This window comes from Hypanus sabinus, chromosome 13 (assembly GCF_030144855.1).
Source record: "Hypanus sabinus isolate sHypSab1 chromosome 13, sHypSab1.hap1, whole genome shotgun sequence".
Classification (NCBI taxonomy): domain Eukaryota; kingdom Metazoa; phylum Chordata; class Chondrichthyes; order Myliobatiformes; family Dasyatidae; genus Hypanus; species Hypanus sabinus.
Window position 1 is genome coordinate 54,074,291 of NC_082718.1, and position 25,411 is coordinate 54,099,701.

The window sequence follows — 25,411 nt, forward strand, 5'->3', positions numbered from 1 at the left end:
CATTTATTGTCCATCCTTAATTTCTTCTGGGAGAGAGTTGGTGGTTGGCTTTTAGTTGCAGTTCTTCAGTGGAACTGATTTGGGAGTGGTTTGTTTGACCACGTGAGGCAACAGCCACATTGGTGTAGGACAGGAGTCTCATGCATACTGGAACAAGGTGAGAAAACCATATTTAGCTTCCCTGAATACTAGTTAATAAGCCATTGTTTTTTTTACAACAAGGCACTTTTTGATGTTTATCAATTTTATGTGGAGAGTTTATTCTTTAACTACTGACTCAAATTCCAAAAATCCTTTTGTTAGTGAACTTCCACACACATTGTGAAGTGTTCTTAGGATAGGCAGTGGTTAGATATTATTTATTCCAAACTGTCCTAATCCTACAGGAAGCTGATCCAAGAATAAAAGGTTTGACCATGTAAAGCTTATGCTGCTTGTAAGTGAAAACATGCAGTTATTTAAATGGAAAGTTGTCTACACTTTGCATCGTTTAGCATAGGAAGAGTAATTTTGGACTGATTGTCAGTAATTTATATTACTAGTGGGAGGCAGCTCATTGGCTTTGAATCTTTGCATATGTGTTGACTGTTTCTGCGTCCTGGAGAAGATGAAAGTACAGCAAGACTTTATATTAACGCATGAATAGAATAAGCACTTCTATAAATTGTGGAACATTGAAAGAGTTGCATTTGCTCCCAAGGCAACAACATAAATTTGTATTGAAGTAGCACCCGTAACAAAGCAAAGCGTTTCAAGATGTTTTGTGGACATTTTCTCAAACAAAATCTGACATTTAGTGAGCAAAGGACTAAGGCAAAGAGGCAGTTTTTAAGGAGTATCCTGGAGAAGAAAGAGTTTGCAGTAAAGTGATGCAAAAGAAGGAAATTATGGAGCACCGAGCCTTGACAGCCAATGGTAAAACAGCTAAATCTGAGGGATGATTGAAAGGCCAAGAGAGGGAGGGATGAGTTTAATTGAAATCCAGACTGAGGATGTTTAATTCTAGCAAAGCATTGTAGTTTGTGACTTGGCATTGAAGATGGCAGTGAAAGAATGCAATGGTTTCAATTGTAGATTATCCGGATGTTGCCAAATTGCTGTTTATGGGACGTTGCTAAGAACAAATAGAATGTTGCCTTCCCAAGACAACAACAGCAAATGTACTTCAAAAATGCTTTTTCCTCTTTTTCTTCATTAAAACAGTTCCCTGAAATTCTACATATTCTCTTCAATAAGTTTTAACAGGAGACAATTGAGAGTGCAGGGAACGGGCTTGACTTCCTCACCTCCCATCAGTCACAGCATGGGACTAAAAAGACAATGAGTCAGAGTATTGGGAGTACAATGTTACGTCCTAATCTCCACCTCATACTTCACATAAGGCATGCGTCTTCCCTCTGAGACTGGCACTGTATTGAGTGCATGTGCATTTACTTCCCAGACCAGACTAGTCGTTGTGGTTAGCAATTAATGTTCTGATTTTTTTTAGTGTTCAGTCCAGGAAGACTGAACGTATTTTGTCAGAGGATCGGGTGGATTAGTTTCTTTACCACCTTGAAGATTTTCCAATTGTCTTTTGTCCAAATCAAACTATTGCTGTGCAAGATGATGGTTGCCAGCTGGATTTTGATGTTTGGATTTGTGCTGTCTAGTTTAAGGGTGGGACTAGGGAGACCAAGATGGTAAAAATGAAGGATGGAATTACAAGTGTGAGAAGGTCAAGATGGAAGTGGATGCAGTACCTAGAAGTTGTCTACTTGAGCTAACTGGCAGCCTAAGGACACAAATGCATCAGCAAATATCTCTACAAGAAAGGATAAAGTTTCAGTTGGAAATATTGAAGCATAAAGCGTTGGACAGGAAAGCAAAGCCACATTACAAAAGAATTGGCAGATCGTGTTAGCAGCAGCCACAGTGTAGAAAGTCCCAAGTGGATAATGTGGCAAAGTGACAGCAGAGAATTAGAACAGACTGTTCCCATGATTCTCTGAACTGCCTTCCTTAAAACTCCAATGTTGAAAAGAACGCAGCTTTTTTTTTGTAATAATTGCCTCCACATCAAGGTGACAATCTTTGGATTGGAAGCTACTGGTAGAAGCTGGGTCTGAAGTTCCTATCTGTGCCAAAGAGGGATGCAGTTTTCTTAAGAAATGGTAGAGAAGAGGATGTTCAAACACTGTAACGATCCAGAATTTCCAGTGAGTATTTTGCAAGACTGTCGGTGTTCTGATTACTGTGAGGAAAGAAATATGACAGCAACTAATGTAACTGCTCAAATAATGTGGAAATTCAGAATCTAATGCCCGAGTCTCCCTGACTCCCGGCAGGGAGACCTGCTTTCACTGTTGTCCAGTGAACTGGTGAGAAATTAAGGCATTCCTGAAACAAACTAGAAGCAGAACAAGCTGGAAGGGGATGAGAGAAGAAAGTTGAAAAAATGTTTCAGATCAAAGGACCTTCATCAGAACTGTGCAACATACACGAGTAAGTTAGTTGTCAGTAAAGGGAAGTTGGGAGAGTACTGAGAGAGGAAAGGAAATATTTCTGATTTCTGAACATTCAATGGTAAAGAAGCCTTTAAAATGTTGTGCTTTGTGTTTGATCCACAAGGTGTTTGTAGGTATTTTAATGTTGGACTGGGAAATAATTACCAACTTATTTTATTTAGCAATACAACATTGGGTAGGTCATTCTTGCCATTTGAGCTATGCCGAGCAACCCTGAAAAACCCAATTAACCCTAACCTAGTCACGGACAATTTACAATGACCAATTAACCTTCTAACCTGTACATCTTTGGACCGTGGGAGGAAACCAGAGCACCTGGGGAAGACCCAGACGTTCCAAGGGGAGGACATACAGACTCTTTACAGACCGGTGCTGGAATTAAGTTCCAAACTCCGGAATGCCCTGAGCCTTAATAGCATTGTGCTAACCGCTACATTACTGTGACACCCAACTTGTTCGGTTGTACAAAATTTTTTTAATGTCTGTTGGAATTTTCTCAAGTAAATATTTCAAAATCATTATTGATTATTTGCAGTTTTACGTATACTGTAATTTTCCACATTTTAATCTTAATTCCTGCAAATTCTTTCAAAATTATTTTTATTTGCAAAAATAATAAGAAGGTTGTTGGAAATCTGAAGTAAAGACAGAAAGTGCTGTAAACATTCACCGAGTGAGGCAACATTGGTGGAGGGGAAACAGTTAACTTTTCAGAAGCACAAAGTGAAAGAGAAAAACAACTCAGTTTTCTGTGTAAGAGTGAGTGTGCTGGTAGATTTGGGGAGAGGATGGACAAAACAAAAGGGAATATCTCTGTAAAGGTGAGAGCAACGTGAGTTAATGGTGTAATTAACAACACTTTAAGTTGCTTTGTCCATGTAATGTGTTGCGAAGCCATGTGCCATGACCAGCAGGCCAGTCCACAAACAATAACCTAAGAAAAGATGAGTCAAAATGATGACAGCCAAAAGCAGCCAGGTCTGCTACAGACCAAATGAAAGAGCAAGTTAACTGAAGTTAAAAACAATCAACATTGAGTCCAGAGATCGCAATATGGCCCACTGCAAGATGAAGAGCTATTTCTCATGCTTGGTGTGTTTTACCTCATAAGTTTTCTGATTGCAAGAATTCAGCAATTTGATTGACCACTCAGCCAGCATGATGATATCATATCTGCCAGTGCCAAGTACTAGTTGTAGCTAATGCCTCACTGCCTCACATCAGAAAAGAGGTGATTGATGCCTCGAAAGTTTCTAGGTCTTTCTGGGAATCTTTCTTTCAAATCAACAGCAAGCACTTTCCTTTCTCACTGTTTGTAAAATGTAAGGCGATGTGTATTGGATCAGCTAGCCACACAACTGAGGGCAATCAGGAAACAGAAGGAAAATGAAGCTCGATGTCCATCATCTTTTTGCTCTGTCATTTAATGAATGCAACATCAAAGTAATTTTATTTCAAAGTACATAGATGTCACTATATACTATCCTGAGATTTATTTTCTTGTAGAACAAAGAAATACAATAGAATCAATGAGAAACTACACACAAAAACCAATGTGCAAAAGAAGACAATCTGTGCAAATACAAATAATAATAATAATGATAATGATAATAAATAATACTGTGAATGTGAGTTGTAGAGTCCTTGAAGTTAGTTCATAAGTTGTGGACTCAGTTTAAAGTTGAGTTGTGTTAAGTTATCCACAATGGTTCAGGAGCCTGATTGTTGAAGGGTAATATCTATTACTGACCTGGTAGTTTGGGACCTCCTTCCTGACGGCAGCAGTGAGAAGAGAGTATGGCCTAGATCCTGGGTGTGGCAGTGCTCTTGTAGATGTGCTCAGTGGTGGGGAGGGCTTTTCCTGTAATGGGTCAAGCAGGAATTCATATAGCCAATTACCTCTCCTTGTTTAAACAAGCTGGATGAACTCAGCAGGTCGGGCAGCATCCATTGAAATGACCAGTCAACGGATGCTGCCCGACCTGCTGAGTTCATCCAGCTTGTTTGTATATGTTATTTGACCACAGCATCTGCAGTGTACTTTGTGCTTACCTCTCCTTGTTTTTTTTCCCACAGTCATTGCTGCCCCCACTATGTCCCAGAAGTACACATTGTGAAAAGGATGTTTTGCTTTATCATCGTGCATTTGGGTAGTTCCAGATTGTTTTGGCCGCTGACTCTTTTTGTAATAACTCTGGGTAGCTAGTATGCCTTCTACCACTTTCCCTTGTGGCTGTGCATGGAATGGCCAAGAGTGGGCTCTGATTGATGGTGCTGGAACACAGCTACATGAATGATGCACAAAATTTCTAAAGCAATGAGTGTCCCATGACATAGTGACAGCTTCCTGGACTTTATATGTCTCAGGGAGAGAAAATACTGAGTTGCTGGAACAATTCTCTCACCAGCCATCTGGCTGGTAATTTTGGTTCTTATTACATCATGGACAGCATCAAATATCCTTTACAATCGCAGCTATATCTAAGTGAGGAGCAATGGAGATGGCAATAATCGAGTTTCAATATTACTGACTTTCTAAAAGCTTGGGCCATCCTTGGCTATACACAATCAAACATTATTGAAGCCACTACCATCCAGGTTTATCAGCTTTCTGACTTTGCAAGGCAAGAATGAACATTTCCCAGTGAGCAATCTTCTCAAAGTGTATCTGTGAAGAAGGAAGCAGAAGTGGTTTGTTCCTTTAACATATGCATTAGGTAGTAGGTTACTGGATAACTCATCAATTGTGTTAAAGAAAAATGTCCATTTCTTACATCCAATTTAATTGTTGTAGATCTTGTTACATCTCCCAAAGATATTTTATTTACTTTTTTTTATTTAGAGATGCGGCACAGAAGAGGTCTTCCAGACCAATGAGCTGCACTGCTATTTAACCTTAGCCTAATCACAGGACAATTTACAATGACCAATTAACCTACTAACCCATATGTCTTTGCACTCTGGGAGGAAATCAGATCATCTGGAGGAAACCATGGGAAGAATGTAGAAACTTTCTTATAAGGATACTAAAATTAAACTCCAAACTCCAATGCCCCAAGCTTTAATTGCACTGCACTAACAACTATGCTACCATAGCGCCTGTGGGTTGGTTGGTTAATTAGTCACTGCAAATTTCCCTTATGTGTAAGTAAGTGGTAGAACAGGTGAGGTATGCAAGGGGGGCTCATAAAATAGGATTCACAAGTGGTCGACTCAGACTTTAGTATACTTAGAGTTCTGTTTCCATGCTATATGATGTTATCACACTATTTCAGTCTACACCACAAGCATCTTTATGAAGCACATTGTCATGAATGAGGCACAGATAATATAAAGTTAGAGAGTGTGGTATTAGGAATAATATACTGGCACAAACTGTGCAATGGTTAATAGGCAGAAAGCTAAGCATTAAAATATTGGTCATTCTGAGGTTGGGAGGCTTTGGCAAGCGGGATACACAGTGAATGGTGTTGCACCCCTGCTGCTCGCAATCTAAACTAATGGTTGGATGAGGGAGTCAAATGCAAAATATCCAAATTTGCTGATGGTGCAGTGTAGGAAGACGCAGCAACCTCATAGGGAACGTAGGCAGGTTAAGTTAATGGCAAGGATATACCAGATGAAGTAAAATCTGGAAAAGTTGTGACTTTGTCCACTTTAGTTGAGGAAAAGAAAGACAGTATGCACTCAGTGGCCACTTTATTTTTTTACAAGAGTGGAACGCGGTGTGGTAATCTGCCACTGTAGCCCATCCACTTCAAAGTTCAACGTGCTGTGCACTCAGAGATACCCTTCTTCACGCCACTCTTGCAACACGTTTTTTTAAATTCATTTTATCTTCCTCTCAGTTTGAACCAGTTTTGCCATTCTTTTCTGGTTTCTCTCATTAACAAGGCATTTTCACCTACAGAACCGCTGTTCATTGGATGATTTCTGTTTTTCACATGACTCACGGTAAACTCTGGAGACAGTTATGAGTGATGATCCCAGGAGCTCAGCAGTTTCTGAGATTATCAAACCACCCCATCTGGCACCCACAAACACTCCACGGGCAGAGTCATTTAGATCACATCTGTTCCCCATTCTAATGTTTCGCCTGAACAACTGCATGCTTTCATGCATTGAGTCAATGCAACATGATTGACTGATTTGATACTTGAATTATCAGAAAAGTGTACAGACGTACCTTATAAAGTGGCCACTCGGTGTATTGGTGAGAAATTGAAATTTATTGGTGTTGAATGATAGAGTAGGCACAATCGACCAAACGTTCTACTCCTGCTTCTGTTTCTTCTGTTCATATGCAATCATTTGTTCAGATACACCATTTCCAGTTCAAGTTCCTTTCCTGCAACGGTGTGTGCCTATTTTTGCTATCGTGTTTACTTATATATCATCCTGCGCTGAGTGTCCACTGCTACCATTTCACAGTATGATGAAAACTTTCACTCTGAGTTCTTCAAGTCCTTTTCTTCAGCAAGCTCATCTAACTCATGGAGAATGACACCTTCAGATGATGTCTCCTCTGCTTCCTTTTGATATCTCCTTTGTCTCTACTTTCTCAGTCTGTTCATCCTACGTTGTATATATCGTCGAGACAAGTAATGTGGAAAACTAAAATCATTGTGTCTTTTGTTCCTGTCACAGACTCCATCTCCAAGACATGATCCATTCCCCTTCTTCAGCCACTCTCCATCTGAATGAACCAAGCGTGCATTTTGAACCGATAATTTGAAGCTGCAATGAGCTCACAATCCCATGTCCTCCTCATGACTACCTTCTTTTATGTCCATAATATCACTTCTCAGCAAACCTTATTGGTGCTGAAATTCTTAATGCTGTTTTTTCAAATTATCATTTCAGATTCCACTGCTCTGATGAATAAGTATTTCAGGATATATATTGTATGCATTTCTCTGACATTAAATGTACCTATTGAAAGCTCATTGACCTAAACCATCAGTTCTGTTTCTATCTGCCTGACCTACAGAGCATTCTCGGCCTCTTCTATTTCTATTTCAGGTTTCCAAGATCTGCAATTTTTTTGCTTTTCAAATGTTCCAGAACTGTTTCCCATTGTTCCTTTATTCAGTCAGATGTCTCTTTATTCTTCTAAAAATCATAGCAAATGGATCTAATTTCCTCAGCCACTCAGGATAAAAGCAACTCTCCTATCGCGTGTGGCACAGTAGCGTAGTGGTTAGCATAATGCCATTAGAGTACCAGTGACCTGGGTTGAATTTCACTGTTGTCTATAATGAGTTTGTACAGACTTCCCAGGACTGCATGGGTTTCCTCTGGGTGCTCTGATTTCCTCCTACATTCCAAAGACATAAAGATTAGTAGGTTGATTGGTAATACAGGTATAATTGGGCAGCATGTGCTCATGTGCCAGAAGGGCCTGTTACCATGCTGTATCTCTACATGAATCAACAAATAAATAAATCCCATGAATTAGCCTGTCTAATTGCACATGTATGTCATGTTTATTCCACAGTGTTCACAATTTGTCAGAAACAATTAAACCTGTTCTTCCTTTTTCCTGAAGGAAGGAACTCCTCTGCTGTTATGTTTAGCAAAGACAAAATTAATTCCATGGGACTGATGTAAATTAATCAGTTTAGATTGTCCAATTTTACTTTCAAAGCAATGACACCAAAAGAATGTAGTGGAAGTATCTCAGAAGGAAATTCCTGCAATAGTGCTAGGAATCTTCCTCTGCCGTGACTGTGTGGATTCAATCCAGAGCCCAAGCACAAATGTAGGGATGACTCTTGCCCAGAACACAACCTTCTCAGAAGAGATATTGGCCTGATCACCCAGGGTGCACATAGAAGACTGTTCTGTACTTTTTCAAGAAATTTTGTACTGGGCAGTATTTATTTATGAATTAATTTATTTTAAGACAATATTATTTGGTCTTTGAACACTTCATGTTTGTGAGGTATTTGTGAGTGTTATAATATTCTCCTGAATTTGTAAGATTCAAAGTTCCTAAGGTGTTTTGGGATAGCCGAAGATTATGACTATAAGACATAGAAGCAGAATGAGGCTATTCAGCCCATTGAGTCTGCATAGCCATTTGATCATAACTAAATCTCTTTCAACCAATTCTCCTGACTTCTCCCCATGACCTTTGACACCATCAAGGACCTCTCAATCTCTGCTTTAAAAATGGCTGTGGAGACCAAGTCATTGGGTATATTTAAAGCATGGGTTGACCAAACTACATCCATAGAGGGAGGGAGGGAGACAGGAATGGGACAGTACAGAAAAGCATTCTCACTTTCTTTGTTCTCTTCAGGCTCTCCTTTGCTATTACCGGTGATTTCATCTGGAGGCCATTGGCAAGCTCACTAAATTGAATTTGATGAGGGCTTGTAATTAGCTCCAAGTTAGCGTGCAACCTGTTTGACAAAAGCATTTATCCTAATATCAAAAAGATCTCCAATAGGGTAGGTGTTTTATGACACTGTTTCAGGGACAGGTTAAGCTGGAATGAAAAGATTTATGTTGAGAATAATGGCTAACTGACAGTAATCGTGATTGCAAAGCTGTAATCTCATCAAAGCATTTAGATGATGATGTTGTAAGTAACCGTTATCTGACCTCAAACTCTGAAATAAAATTACAGCCTGACATTACTGCAGGATATTATTTTTATATGATTTGTACAGCAAAGTTCAGGGTTTGTTTATGCAGCACAGAATGATTCTACCCTCAGATTTCCCACAGACTAAGTGCACAAGGTGACAGCACACCTTGTTCACTTAGCGGCCCAGAGAAGCCATGCGGTTGTCTGGTGCACTCAGGTGGAGTATAATGCTATCTAAATTGAACCATTAGCAATTCTGGCTTGATCACTGTTGCGTTACCAAATTACGATTACAAGTTCAGCTGACGAACTATCAATGGGCAAATATTCATTTTACCATATTCAAATATTAACTCAATTCAGCCCATGGAAGATCCAGTGCTCCATTGTCAATTCTGTGCAACAAACATGTTTTTTATTTTCCAGTATTCCTATAGCGAGTGCATCATCTATTTCTAAAACCCATTTAATAAGCACATCACTTAGTCTCACTGTATAGTGTACATAATAAAGTGGCCTCAGGAGTGGAACCTGTTGTGGTCTTCTGCAGCTGTAGCCCATCCACTTCAAGATTCTATGTGTTATCTGTTAGAGATGCTCTTCTGCACACCACTGTTGTAACGTGTGGTTATTTGAGTTACTGTCACCTTCCTGTCAGCTTCAACCAGTCTGGCCATTCTTCTCTGACCTCCCTCATTAGCAAGGTGGTTTTGCCCATAGAACTGCCATTCACCAGATGATTTTTTTCTGAAAACTCTAGAGACAGTTTCTGAGATACTCAAACTAACCTGTCTGGCACCAACTCTCATTTCACAGTCAAAGCCACTTGGATAAAATTTTTTCTCCATTCTGATGTTTAGTCTGAACAACATATGAATCTCTTTACCATGTCCGCAAGCTTTTATGCATTGACTTGCTACCATGTAATTGACTGATTAGATATTTGCATTAATGAGCAGGTATAAAGGTGTACCTAATAAAGTGACACTGTGCATTTTATGATGTTTCACATCCTATTTGACAATATATATATAATAAACACACTTCTTATTTTATAAGCACTTCGTAATAAACTTATCTCCCATTTTTGTGGCTGAATTAATACTTCTTATAATTTCTCCTGTCTACCACATTAATGTAGTTCCTCTTACTTGCTTCAAATAGGCTAACATTGCCAATAAAGCAACAAATTGCAGAATCTTACTGAAGTATCCACGAAGGCATTGCTATTATGAGAAAATGCAGAAATGTGTCATATTTTGTAGTCCTTATCTAAATCAGTGGTGTTCTATATATAGGCATGTGGGTGATTACAAAAATGGAGAGCTATGTAGGAGGTATGATTAGATTGATTTTACTTTAAAAGGTTGGTGTAACATTGTGGGCTGAAGGGTCTGTACTGTGTTAAAATGTTTCTATGTCCTTCGTAATTAATAAGTAGCAGCAATATGGTGCTTATTCATTTGTGTTTACACTGCTGCTGTTAACACTCTGCTAAACGCCACTTTTGTTTCTTTCAGGTCTTTTCACACTCTGAATGGGATCATAAGCGTGCCTACAGAGGATCACAGGTTAGTGTTCAGAACAACCTTTGTACCAGCAGGGGAGATATACCACACCCTTTTTATTCAGTTAATCCATAGTAGTAAAAAAAGCAAATCCTAGACAAATCTACATTTGAGTATATTTGTTTTTTTATATATTTTTAATTTTTGCAAGTGGTTACATAAACTATTTTTGATGGATGTCTTTTTCAACTTCTGTATAATGTTGCAATACTAAAGCTGTGGATTTATATTTAAACAGCCATAAACTAAACTGAGATACTAGGAGAAGACTGGTGCAAAGCTGACATTGTCTACATTTGACAAAGGCGATGAGATCCATACAAGGACCTCAGGCTGGTCAGCTTTACACTGGTAGCAAGAAATGTAAATGGACCTTTGTTAAGAGAAAATAAAGAATCTTTTGGAAGTTATCAATAAAATGATAGGGAACCAAAGGGGAAAGTCTTGCTTAAGCAAAGTTTTGGAGATTTTGGCCTCTGTGTGGTAAAAAATAGACAATGAAGATCTATTTGAAGCTCCAAAAAACCTTTGTTAAGATGCCTCCTAATAGGTTAATGAAACATATCGGGGGAATAGACATGTACTGTAATTAACAAATGAGCATGGACAAGTGTTTACAATATTTGGGTCAGAACATGGGGGTATCATATTACACAGAAATTAAGTTTCTTAATGGTATGGAGGAAAAACAGCTTTGGGAGTGCTAATGCACAAGTCAATATAACTTGCAGACCAGTTCAGTAAGGTCAAGAACAAGAGCAAACCAGGGGTTATTTTTCAAAGGATAATATTGAAAAGTAGAGTGGTGAAGCTATATTTGTAACAAGCATGTTTACTCTGCATTGAGTCCATTGTGCAATTCTAGTTACTACTTATACAAAAGACACAAAGTTGGATGTCCACATTTTGGGGCTTGTGAGCCATTGTAAATTTGAGGAAAAGGCAGTTTGCTTTCTGGGACTGTTGGCTATGCACAATGATTTCAATTCAAATATAAGGTTTGTTTGATGTCGCCCATCAGTCCATGTATACTGGGTATTGGCAAATGCTGTGGCAGTTCTTAATTTCAGGGTAGTGTACCTCCTTTAGTAGAAAGTAATGAGCTGCATCCCACAAGCTTGCTGCCCTAGAGTCCAAGGTGCCTTCTTCATCCAGACTTAGTTTAAATTGTAATTCTGAGAATTTAAGGAATTATCTCCTTCCTCCTGCCTGCCAAGTTCCTATGAACCCAACATGATTTCTGTCTTACATCCTCATCATTGAGACCTGTAAACTGCCACGTAAGACATCAGCAAGATTATCTCCACACTATCTGCCTAGTGCCAAGTCATTGACTAACCTGAATGTTCTTCACTTGCCTGGACTCAAGCCCCTTTATCCATCTGACCATTTTATCATCCACTCCATCCAATGACCAATCACATCTGTGTGTCCCTTTGTAACCCCACCAGTGCCCCCACCACTATCCCCATTTTGACCCACACAATAGTCCTTTGATCCACCCAAAATTTTCTTTAAAACTCAGCTGCAATTCATCCTCTAACTCCATTGAAATCCTCTCACTGAACCCCACACGGTGATTCTGAAGCATTCTCTCTTCTCAGCCTCCCTTCGTGATGCTCTCAACATCTCATTTGTCCCTCGGTCTCTATAGGGAAATGAGTCTACAGAGGAATTTCATCATTGTCCATATTAGCTATTGAGGATCTTCAGTGAGATGATCCTAGATAGTTGTGAATGTATATCATTTTGGAACCCCTCTGTAATTGTTTTTGTGACACAAGAAAAACTATTTAAATAATGATTTGCAAGTCAAATAAATTAACCAGATAATTATGCCTAGCAAACAAAAATAAAGACACAAGGGATTATGCAGATACTGGAATTCTAGAACAACTCTGGTGGAACTCAGCAGGTCCTGATGAAGGAACTTGGCCTGAAATATCGACTTTGTCTCCACAACTGCTTCCATTCTGCGTGTTGTTGTACCTTGCTGTGTCTTGTGGTGCATCTGGCAGCAACCTTCCCCTCTCCTTCACAACTTTATCCAGCACAGATGGAGAGTGTGCAAGGAGATGGCCAAATTCAAACCCAGGACCACTTGCTTCGAAGTTCGGTGTGGATGCAACAACACCACCGTCCAACTATTCTGTGTGTGTTGCAGTAAAAATAATTAGGCGGGCTCCCTACATTGTCATCTGAGGGATGCTCTACAGCTGGGGTTTCCAACCTTTCAAATGCCCTGGACCAATTTCATTAAGCAAGTGGTCTGTGGACCCCAGGTTGGGAAATCCTGCTCTATACGAGGATTTTAAAGGAGAAATTGTTTCTGCTTTGGAGAACAAAATTGTAGTATAGGACAATCAGGAAACTGGGAATCAAGTTTACAATTCAGATGATACTTCTGTATTCAGTGTATGGTGTGAATGTGGACTAACTTCCTCAGGGAGTAACTGAGGCAAAGTATGTGGACATGTTGCCACATAAATGGGACAGTTGAATAATGAACAGAGGACTGTACAGATAAAGTTGGATCAGGAAGAATCAGAGATTATTTGAGGAAAACATAAATACTAGCAGATCATAAACACAAGAAATTCTGCTGATGCTGGAAATCCAAAATAACACATGCAAAATGCTGGAGGATCTCAGCAGGTCAGGCAGCATCTATGGAAATGAATAAACAGTCAATGTTTTGGGCAGAGATCCTCCTTCAGGATTAGAAAGGAAAGGGGAAGACAGAATAAAAAGGAGGAGAAGGTGATAGGTGAAGTCAGGTGGGTAGGAAAGGTAAAGGGCTGGAGAGGAGAGTGGACCACTGGAGAAAGGGAATGAGGAGAGGACCCAGCAGAGATGATAGGCAGGTGAGAAGAGGTACAGGGCCAGAATGGGGAATAGGAGAAGAGGGGAGGGGCAGGGATTTTTTTTTATCAGAAGGAGAAATCAATATTGATGCCATCAGGTTGAAGGCTACCCAGACAGAATATAAGGTGTTGCTCCTCCACCCAGAGGGTGACCTCAAGAGGAGGCTACGGACCGAATGTCAGAACAGGAGTGGGAAGCAGAATTAATATGTATGGCCTCTGGGAATTCCTGCTTTTGGCAGATGGATCAGAGGTGCTCACTGAAGCGGTTCCCCAATTTATGGTGGGCTTCACCAATGTATAGGAGGCCAATTCAGATGCACTGAACATAATAGATGGCCCCAGCAGATTCACAGGTGAAATGTTGCCTCACCTGGAAGGACTGTTTGGGGTTCTGAATGGAGGTGAAAGGGATAAGGGCCTGGAGGGTGATTAGTGGAGAGGGACTATGGGGCAAGGGATTCCCTGTAGAAAGTGCAGAGAGTTGGGAGGAAGGGAGGCAAAGATTTGCCAGGGTCCCTTTGGAGAAGGTAGAAGTTGCAGATAATGATGTGTTGCATGTGGAGTCTCATGGGGTGGCAGGTAAGGACAAAAGGAACTTTATCATTGTTAAAGCAGTGGGAATATGTGAGTGTGGACATTTGGGAAGTGGAGGAGATGTGAGTGAGGGCAGTGTCAATGGTGGAGGAAGGGAATTACTGTTCTTTGAAGAAGGAGGATGTCTCAGATGTCCTGGAAAGGAGAGCCTCATCCTAGGGACAGATGCCGGAGAGACAATGGAACTGAGAAAAGGGAGTGTCAGTTTTAGAGGAGACAGGATGGGAAGAAGTATTGTCAAGATAATGGTGGGAATTGGTTGGTTTATAAAAGATGTCTGTCAACAGTTTGTTCCCGAGATGGCAATAGAGAGATCGAGAAAGGGGAAGGAAGTATCACAAATGCTTGCAGATACTGATTCAGTCACATGGCTTATTTTTTTCTTTGTTTTCTATGTAATATCCAGAGCATATTTAGTCTGATTAAAATGACAAACTTCTAATTATTTTTACTCTCTTGTTCTTTGTTTTGATATATTGTGTTGGCAAAGATGCAATGGTTGATGTGAATTATAATGAAAGAAATGGTAACTATTACACTCCAAAACAGTGTTGTTTTGGCTATTGTGATTGAATGTGTTCCAGTGAAAAATAATTAAATGTGTGTGTTTTTTTTTCTAGTCTTAGTGGCACCACTAATTACCTTAAACATTTTTATATGGAATGTTCCCCTGGATTTAATGCTACTCAATAACAATTGCAATGAGCCTTCCAGGATTTCCCGGTTCTTAGTCCATGGAGACTAAGTGCTTGCAATTAACCTGTTTGTACAGTTGTGTTATCTGGGACTGGTATTGTCATTGAGGGATGACTTTGGACTGAAATGGAAAGAATCTTAGGTCCTGAGCCTAGCATGTCTCTCTCTGTGGTTACTCTACTGTGTATACACATGACCTGGAACTCATTAGGAATATCATTGTCTCAGCTTAATTATTTCATTGGTTCATTAATTCTTGGGTTCAATAGTGATCTGCTTCCACTATGATTTTGTGCCTCCTATCTTGGTTTCTGAGAACTTAAGACTCTTCTGCTGATAAGGGCATGATCTATCTAGTGAGGATAGAATTTTGTGAGAAGATGCACTCCTTTTGTTACTTATATCAGGTTTCTGTGTTCTCTGCCAAGATGTTCTTGACACAATTGTGAATCTCCCTTCTCCAATTTGAGCAGTAATGGATTCCCAGGAGGTGAAATGGATGTTGCATTGCTTCAAAGTAGCTTTGAACACAGCCTTGACCATTTCCTGTATCTGCTTGCTAATCTCTTCCCCTTGCAGAGCTAACAATATGTCAAGTTTGTTTCAACTCATTGCATTGTGATTAAGTCTTAAGAGTTGTCTCAATCAATATTTTGTGCTTTTGACTTTAGAAGGCATTGATCTAACTGATGCACATTATTCACTCGCATGCAATCAGCAAGAATATCCAAAAGCTGGATGCACAAATTATGTGACTTCTCCACTCTTCAACCATCACACCATCCACTTCGACTATCTCACCACCCCCTTCGACTATCTCACCATTCCTTCAACCACCTCACCATCCCTTTCGCATCTCACCACCTCCTTCACCCATCTTATCCTCCCTCCTTTTCAACCATCTCACCATCCTCTTCGAACATTATTACCCCTTTCAACCATCTTATCACCCCCTTCAAACACCTCACCGCCACCTTTGACCACCTCACTACCACCTTCACCTATCTCACCACCACCTTCAACCTTCTCATCACCCTTTCAACCATCTCACCATCCCTTCAATCATTTCACCATCCCCTTCACCCATCTCTTCACCCCCTTCACCCATCTCACCACCCGCTTTGACTATCTCACCACCCCCTTCACCTATCTCACCATCCTCTTCGAACATTATTATCCCTTTCAACCATCTTATCATCCCTTCAGCTATTTCATCACCCCCTTCAAACACCTCACCGCCATCTTCGACCTTCTCACCACCCTTTCAGCCATCTCCCCACCCCTTCAATCATTTTACCATCCCCTTCACCCATCTCTTTACCCCTTTCACCCATCTCACCACCCGCTTCAACTATCTCCCCACCCCTTCGACCAACTCACCACACCTTCAATCATTTCACCATTCCCTTCACCCATCTCTTCACCCACTTTGACTATCTCACCACCCCCTTTGACTATCTCACAAGCCCCTTCGACCATCTCACCATTCTCTCCAACCATCTCACCACCCCCTTCAACTCGAAAAGGACAGTCAAAACTCTTGCACAAGCTCTTAATAAAAGTAGTTTTCTTTCAACCACTTTACTAAAGGAAGAATGCGGAGCCTCGAAATTGTATCACGGTGTCCTATATTTTTTGTGTCTCCCTATTCAAACATAATGAACAATAAAACTTAAGGGAAAATCAGGGACTAACTGTGAGCTTTAGAATCTACAGTTTTACTTCTGAAATCTCTACATTCAATACATTAAAGCAGAAAGGAGCTGGAGCATGTACATCACTGTGGAATACTATTTCCAACTTTTATTCATGGTCAGCTAAAGAACTGAGCCATGGTGCTTGTTGGCAGGTGCCAGCCCAAAGATTCTGCCACTGACAGCTCTCTCCAGAAGGATTCCTTTACGAAATATCTTAATTGACTCTTTCACTTCAGGAGCAGCTTGCGCCCATGACAATTGCTAACAGACAGTGTGATCCCAGCTTGATTTTTGTGCTTCCCCCAAACACTGATTTCCTGACCAAAGTGGCTCCCATTTTTGTCCACTATCCTATTTCTTGACCCTACCAATGACTCCCTGAATCTCTAAGCAATCTGCCAGCCCTCAACCTTCCGATCGCTGGCCAATGAACAGCAATCAGTCCATAATCTCCTATATTGGACATACTTCCCAACACTACCCCACCCTGTGACTATCTGCCAAACATATACAGTCATAGCCCCAATAGAATTCTTTAGCAATGTGCCTTTTGTATGCTCTTTGGCTACTCGTGCTCTGTATGGGCTCCACTGACCTTCTAGCCATGCATACCCAAATGATCTGATGCTAACTCTCCCACACATCAGAAAACAGCAGCAAAATTACAGTGCTGGCTATTTGATTGCAAGCCATAGCCTCCACCATCTAGAAGGATTAGTTTAGAAGTGCATAAGAACAGCAGCACTTCCAATTCCATCCAACCATGCTCTGCATGAACAAGGGTGATGAAACTTGTAGCATGGATCAGCACATGGAACTACATTGTGTGGCCATGACAGAGACTTGCCTTTCACAAGGGCAGAAATGATTGCAGGATGTTTTGAGGTTTAGATGTTTCAGAAAAGACAGGGATGAAGTTAAAAGAGGTTGGGAGGTAGCATTGCTAATCAGGGATAGTATCACAGCTGCTAAAAGTGAGGACATTGAGAAGGGATCGTTTACTGTGTTTGTATGGATGAAAGTCAGAAACAGGAAAAGAGTATTCACTTTATTAAGAATATTCTATAGATTCCCCACTAGCAACAGAGATACTGAGGAGTAAATCAGGATCAAAATATTGGTAATGTGCAAAAAATAACAGTTATTGTTATAGGTGACTTAAACTTCCCTGATAATGATTGGCACCTTCTTGGTGCAAGAAGTGTTAAGAATGTTCATGAAAGATTCCTGACACAGTAAGTAGACAGCTGACCAGATGAATGTCCATGCTAAATTTAGTAGTAGACAATGAACCTGGTCAGCTGACAGATTTCTTGGTGGCTGAGCATTTCAAAGACAGTAACCAGGGATAGTAAGTAAGCATGGCGGTGTGAGGGTTCGGGTCGTGCCTCATGAGCCTAATTGAAATGTTTGAGGAATTGACAAAACAAATTGATGAAAGCAGAGTAGTGGGCGTGGTGTATATGAATTTTATTAAGGTGTTCGACAAGGTTCCCCATGGTGCACTGATTTAGAAAGTCAGGAGACATAGGATCCAGAGAAACTTGGCTGTGTGGATCCAGAATAAGCTTCCCTGCAGAAGGCAGGGGTGATAATAGATGGAGCTTATTCTGCCTGGACATCTGTGATTAGTGGTGTCCCACAGAGATCAGTTCTGGCCCCCCTGATCTGAGTGATTATTATAAATAGCTTTGATGAGGAAATGGAAAGGTGTGTGAGTAAATTTGCAGATGACATGATAGTCATTGTAGGTTACAACAGGACACTGATAGGATGCAGAGCTGGACTGAGAAGTGGCAAATGGGGTTTAATCCAGAAAAGTATGAAGTGATACATTTTACAGGGTCAAACTTGAAGGTGAAATGCAAAGTTAATGGCAGGAATCTTAGCAATGTGGAGAAAAGAGGTTTCTTGAGGTCCATGTCCCTAGATCCCTCAAAGTTGCCATGCTAGCTGATAGGGTGATAAGGAAGGCCCATAGTCTTCATTTGTCTGGGGATTGAGTTCAAGAACTGTGAGGAAATGTTGTACCTTTATAAATCTTTGATTAGATCACACTTAGAGTATTGAATTCAGTTCTGTTCACCTCATTATAGGAAGGAAGTATGTGAGAAGGAAGAATTGGAATGATCTTTAAGTTGGTTTGAAGTTTGGCACAACATCACGGGCCAAAGGACCTGTATTGTGCTGTACTATTCTGTGTCCTGAACCTCATTTTTGTCAACACAACAATTTTTATAAATAATAGTAGTTTTATATGCAGACATCAGCTAACCAAATAACTGAAATAGTCCAAGTACCAGAGTGGCACTCCAGTCCCATTTCCATGTGAAGGCAACCACGATGCTCATTTCACAAATTAACCTTATAATATTAATGACTTAGAGTTGATTGATCATCTTTCAACAGTAAGACACCAACAATCAAGAAAGCCCCTTTCTTGCCAATGGTAAAGCCGCAGGGAGTCTTCATTATTGGAAAAAATTATTTACAAAGCAAAACACCAAGCCTTCAATGCCATCAACATCTTGCCAACTTCTTCTGTGACCCATATGTACACCAGATATGATTTCCTACTTGGATTGTCATTTAGCAGAACTATCTGGACCATTGACATTATTCTATACTCTGTTTACCATTTAATATAATATAAAGGCTCACCATTCACCCACCAGAGTTGTTAAGTATTTGTTAATATATAAGACCTCTATCTATTTTGTTCAGTAGTTTGATGAGATGCTCACATTGCACTAATCAGAATATGATAGCTTTGCCTCACATGTATTAACATACCATTTTGTAATAGTACAGTGGGTAGTGCTGCTGCTCCCCGCTTTAGCTGTCCAGGTTCAAACTTGACCTCTGGTGCTGCCCGAGTGGAGTTTACATGTCCTTTCTATGACCCCATGGGCTTCCTCCCACATTCGAAAGATGCTTTGGTTGATAGGTTAGTTGCCTCCTGTAAATTACGCCTTGTGTCGGTGGGTGGCGGGAGAATCAATGTGGGGTGTAGTGGGAGATAAAGAAAAATTGTTTTTCTTTTCCAATGAGTTTGTGCAAGGGTTTCAATTGTACTTTCTTTAGTTGAAGGAGGGCAATAAGATAGCAGAAGATAAGAGAATTGCTATAATTTGTGAATCCCACTTTTGGGCACTCTTGCAATCTGCATGCAAGTGAACAAAATATATTAACCAAAACGATATCCATTAGAGGAAATAAATAGAGAATGGAACGAATGAGTTTGCTTCGTGAGCCAGCAATGACTCACAGTGGGCAAAAAGGCCTCCTCCCTTGTCAAGAGAGAATATACTTTGAACAAGTAGTTGAATCATGCATTGGTATCGTCACTCGAGCTTTGTCTTGCACGTCCTCCTTGGCTTCATAACGATGAGCTCCCACAGAGGAGACAAGTATTTTAAATGCAATACTGAGGGAGTGCTGCACAACCTTAGTTACCCTGCTTTGGATGATACACAAAAGAAAGGCTCACTTAACCTTTCAGCTGATAGAAATGATACTACAAAGAAGAACGTCTTGTCAAAATTTGTCCACAACCTAAGCTCACAAACACAAACCTGTTTTAATTTCTTGAATTGTTTGTGGAAATTATTGCAAAAGTGCTCTGCATTTTAACTATTCACTCTAAAGTATGTTAAGACATAATGAAGTCTTATTCAGAATATCCTTCCACTGTCTGTTTAATGCAGTTTTGCAGTTTTGTTTTAATAGGTTCACGTCCCCTAGCACTACTTTTCTTTTGTATTTTTTCATAAGTTGGGAAGGAAAAGGTGGAAAGCTTTTGCTATGAAACTGGATACTTCCACATTCATGCCTTGTATTGAGTTTTAGTGGCTGCTGAACACTCAAATCCAAGCTAATAACATGTCTGTCAGCAAGAGAAGTAAAAAAGACCCCCTGGTTGTGTCCAAAATGGAACAGGCAGTCATTTTGTCCAGGGCAATAACCTCTACTCAATCAGCGCCATCACCTTAATTAGCCTTTCATCTTAGGGCTGTTAGGATTTTGCTGTGTGCAAAATTAGCTGCTGCTTTTTTCCATGTCAATTACTTCAATTGTAGTTGATTTCCATGAAATGCTTTGGGCATGAGAGATGTCATATGGATGTGAGATTCTCATGATTTTCTGCTGCTGCAGTACAGACCATGTATCTATTTTTCATTCCCATTTTCTTTGTCTCTCTAATAAGATCACTTGGCTGCAGCTGTAATAACTGATTTTTCACTCAGTGGAAGAGTTTGACTGAGACCAGTCCAATCAAAGTAATACAGAATCTCAGATAAGTAGAGGAGTATTGTTAAATTCCCTCTTTATCAACATGACTTACTTGCTTACTGCCTGTTAAACCACTGGTATTTAGGGCAGCAATGAAGGTCCTCTGTCTCTGGCAGTGTTCAGGGCTTCCTTTATCATGTCTGTAGCTTCCTCTTGGTTTTCACTACTGTCAGCCATTCAAGTCCCGGGTGGAGACTCATGAATAGGATTTGTCATTGCTCTTTTTGTAATAGATTTGTTTTACCAGTCAGTTTTGTTAGCCCTGAGCTGAACTCCAGAACCTGGAGGACTGATAGACCACTCTTCATCTGTCCTTTACCCTTTTGACCTGTTGGGCATCGGTGCCCCGAAGCTTAAAGCCCTGACTCCAGCCAACATAGCTCTCCGGGTCACTGAATCACGCAAGCCTCCAAACCACAACAATGTGGTGGTCTTCTTGGAGGTTCATTGACATGAAAGGGACTTCTTTTGTTTTCTGCGTAACATCTGTTTGGCTTCCAGAATTATAGAAGTAGCAAATGTTTCTTCATGCTTAACCCTTTCATTTTCAGCTAGTATAATTCCTTGATATTATTCAGAGTACCTTGAGCAGAAGGACTTCAGTATTTCAAACAACTAGCTCACCACCACTTTCTCATGGGTGATTAAGTAGTATATTTTTACCAGTGAGATTTGCAAACCATTTACCTTTATTTTTAATTTCAACTGTATTTATTAATTGCTCCCACTTCCATTTTATATTGTTAATGAAGAATACTGTTGATAAGTGTGTTTCAGATATTTCACTCTTCATTACAGTATTAAAAAAAAACACTTTCAAAACACAGCAACAGCAACATTAGCTGGAATTCAGTGTTTCTACCATTTTTGGCAAAAAGCTTCTGATTATTTGAGGATTGTTGTTGCTTCCCATGACCTGTGAAGGGTCACTTCTACCACTATAAACATTGATTTCATTTAATGTTATGGTAAAGTTTGCATTTCTCTAATTTATTATTTGCAATAATTTAAAAACCCTCCTGCATAAAGATGTCACTTCCTAATGAAGAAGTCCAGCAGCATGGTGCTGCTCATGAAGCCACTGCCTTACTGCTTCAGGAACCTGCGCTCAGTCCTAACCTTTGGATCAAGATTCAAGATTCAATATTATTTACTGTTATTCTTCAGTACATTGGTGTAAAGGAGAAAAAAATGATTGTTACTCCAGGTCCGATCCAGCATGAGAAACACAATAAGCATAAAGAACACAATTAAAATGCAATAAATGTAAAAGCAAATCTATAAAACACAATGTACAAGTAACTGTTTTATGCATAGACTGATTGTATGTACATAGAGTGACACTTAAATTGCAGTGGTGGGTGGGTTAATGGGTGGGGGTGTTGATCAGCCTGACGGCTTACGGAAGAAGCTGTTTTTAAGTCTAGTGATTCTGGTGTGGATGCTACATAACCTCTTCCCTGATGGGAGTGGGGCAAACAGTCCATAAGCAGGGTGGGAGGGATCCTTCATGATATTGCTGACCTTTTCTAGCACATTTCTGTGTATACATGCTGGAATTTGTATTTTCCTTGTGACAGCATGGTCTTCCTCGAGGTGCTCCAGATTTCTCCCATGTCCCAAAGTCTGGTAGATTAATTGGTCATGATAAAAAATACTTTTATTACATAGATGCATGATTTTTGTCTTGGCGGAGTAAAGGGGAGTGTGGGGAAAATAAAACAGGGTTAGTGTAGAATTAGTATAAATGAGTCCTTCATGGTCAGCATGGACTCAGCAGGACAAAAGGCCTGTTTCTGTGATAGGTGCCATTGTGACTGTAAATTATGTAATAAATGTGATGAGATTTATGTGCCGTAACTCTGCACTTATATGAAGTGAAACATTTCTACTATCTACAAGGTAGAAAAGGCAAAAATGGATAAGTTATATGGATTATATCCCAGTAGGGTGTTATATTTGACTTATGGTCAATGCACATGACTGGCAGATTCCTCAGCTATCCCCATATTGTAGATGTTTCTGGTATGAAACCGTGCACCTCAGTGGGGTAGAATGACCATTTGGCTATGGAGATCAACCTTCCTGACTCACCAGGATGCTAAAAATTGGGAAAAGGTTGAAGAATATGCCAGTCTGATGCTTTGGCTGCAGGTCAAAGACGACTCCCCATTGGGAGTCGAACCTTGTTATTTACTGAATGCTTAACTTTTCTACCTTGCACCTGGTAAGAATGTCAGTCTTTGTATGAATTAAGGGTATCAAAGTCACTTTGCATGGAGGTCCTTATCCAATATCCTGACAATGGTATTACATCGACTAAAAATCAATGTGGATACTCAGAAGCAGAAATTGGAATGTGTTTTCCTGGCTCAGAGTAAAATGGGTTAACGTCTTCCAGTTTCTACGTGACAAGTTGTGCTGATATGGGGTTCATAGTATGCAAAGCCCTAAACTCAAAGGGAGATTTTAAGCTCTAGCTAATATAGGTATTTACAGATACCCTCATTATAAGAGGTTATACTGTACTCTCCAAAGGCTAACTTACTTTGTCTAGTCCAGAGGTCGGCAACCTGCGGCTCCAGAGCCACATGCGGCTCTTTGATCTCTGTGATGCGGCTCCCCGTGGTTTGTTAGCTTTTGAAATGTAATTCGAAATTTGAAGATTATGGTGATCTTGTACAATATGAAAACTTTGCGGAGACACCGTTTCCTGGCACATCCGAACCGGCTCACAATTAGCTACCGTTCCGACTAAGGGAGATAGCCTACGGGGGTTTGTGAGTACGTGTCTTTTGGAGCATCCGCGCCCATGGGGACGGGTTGAGGGAGGCTTTAAAGCAAGGCTGTTTAGTTCGAATAAAGTTACCTTTGACTGCAGTCTTTATTTTAGCGCTGCGTGAAGCACACCGCTACAATGTGTTTTTTTATCGCTATTAATATACATCACAACTGCCAATGCCTGACACCCGCCAGTGCGCGCTTTCTTTTAATTCTTCGATCCAAGGTAGGCTACCTACGGAGTAACCTTCAACCCAACGTCTTTTTTTCGGAGTTCAAAATGTTTTTGTTGCATGCAGAAATGTAATTTCGTTTTCTCTGCAGGAGTTCATCAATTTCATAAATGCAACACATTATAGTTTGTTTATACATAGCATAAAGGCAAAAAAAACCCATTGTATGCAGTGTTATTTCATTTTGTGGCTCCCAGTGTTTTCTTTTCTGTGGGAAATGGGTCCATATTGGCTCTTTCAGTGGTAAACGTTGCCGAGCCCTGGTCTAGTCTCTGCAGCAAGGTTCAGCTGCTAAAATCCACTGTTTGAGTGGTAAGTCTCTACTCCCTACCAAGGAGGAGATATTTCCAGATAACAAAGTAGTTTAAAAATAGTTTATTTTATTTTTAATGCTATATGTTTGAATTTAGACAAATAGTTCTTAACAGACATTTAAAACCCAGAGGATTTCTAATCTATGTAATGTTTCTGAATTCTAAAAGATTTATAAATCTGAAATGATTTTTAAACACAGATTTCATTCCTAGGAACTAAAAGAACATACCACCAGGATTCAGACAAAGGAGTTATCTGTCACAGCAATTGAAGGTTGATCAATGCATTCTAGTTCTTCCTTCTGTCACCCCGTCTTTCTGTCATTCTCCTTGTCATTCCTAACAATCTTCAATTCTTTTTAACATTTGCTATGAGTTGACATTATTTGCATGTGGTACTTTTCAGATACGAAAAGTTAGTTTGCACAGAGATCCCAAACACCTGAAATTCATTCAATGACCGCTGACTCTGAGTATACAAATATCCAAACTATTGATTGATTAGCTGTACTTGTGACTAACTTTGATGTGATAAGTGACAGACTTAGTCTGGCCAGCAATCTTCCTTGAACTAAATAATTTAGCCTGTGTTGTCTGGTTTGCTGCAGGCCAATTAACATAACTCTATTATCTCACGTTTTGCTGATGCAGATGAGAATGTCTCATGGTTACCTCACTTTGCAAATCTATTTCTCTTGTGCAGCCAATCTACTGCTGTGGGCCAGAAACCTGTGCTCTGTTGACAGTGCTGTTTGTTTGCAAAGCTGTCCTTTTAACTTTAGACCGATCATTGCTTTCAATTTATACTAAGAACTGAAAACTGGTTCGTGTTTACAACAGGAGGTCGAGCAAGGGATATTAGTTAGTTTAACTTTGTTACAAACAGCTCTGATCCTTTGGAAAGGTTATGCTGTATGTGCTAGAAAGTTGAGTTAGTAATAAATCCTTTAGGCCTAAGAAAACGAATATCCATCACAAGATCTTGTGACTGATCAGTAGTACTGCCATCTTTGCTCTAATTTTTATGGCGTAATTGAGTTTTACAGCATAAAAATGCCTGTCACTCTGCTATATCCATGTCAATAAGTGTTCATATCTATATTAGTCTTATTTATCATATTTGCTATTAGACCTACATGGTAATTGACCCAAATCGGCAAAAGCTTAATATGAGTTTGCAACAGCTAGATAACTAGGTTGAGATAAAAGTGAGTATTGCATTTATGGAGATTATACCAGTATAGGAAATATAAGTGACAGTAAAGG

The 25,411-nt window shown here is 40.0% G+C and overlaps 1 protein-coding gene across 7 annotated transcripts in view; it reads left to right on the forward strand.

Moving 5' to 3' along the window:
- pde3a (phosphodiesterase 3A, cGMP-inhibited) overlaps window positions 1-25,411 on the forward strand; it is a 506,801-nt gene that overhangs the window by 234,232 nt on the left and 247,158 nt on the right. For all 7 annotated transcript variants that reach the window (XM_059987641.1, XM_059987642.1, XM_059987638.1 and 4 more), the window contains exon 2: window positions 10,623-10,673. In XM_059987641.1, coding sequence (XP_059843624.1) covers window positions 10,623-10,673 — 51 coding nt within the window. The remainder of the gene's footprint in view (window positions 1-10,622; window positions 10,674-25,411) is intronic.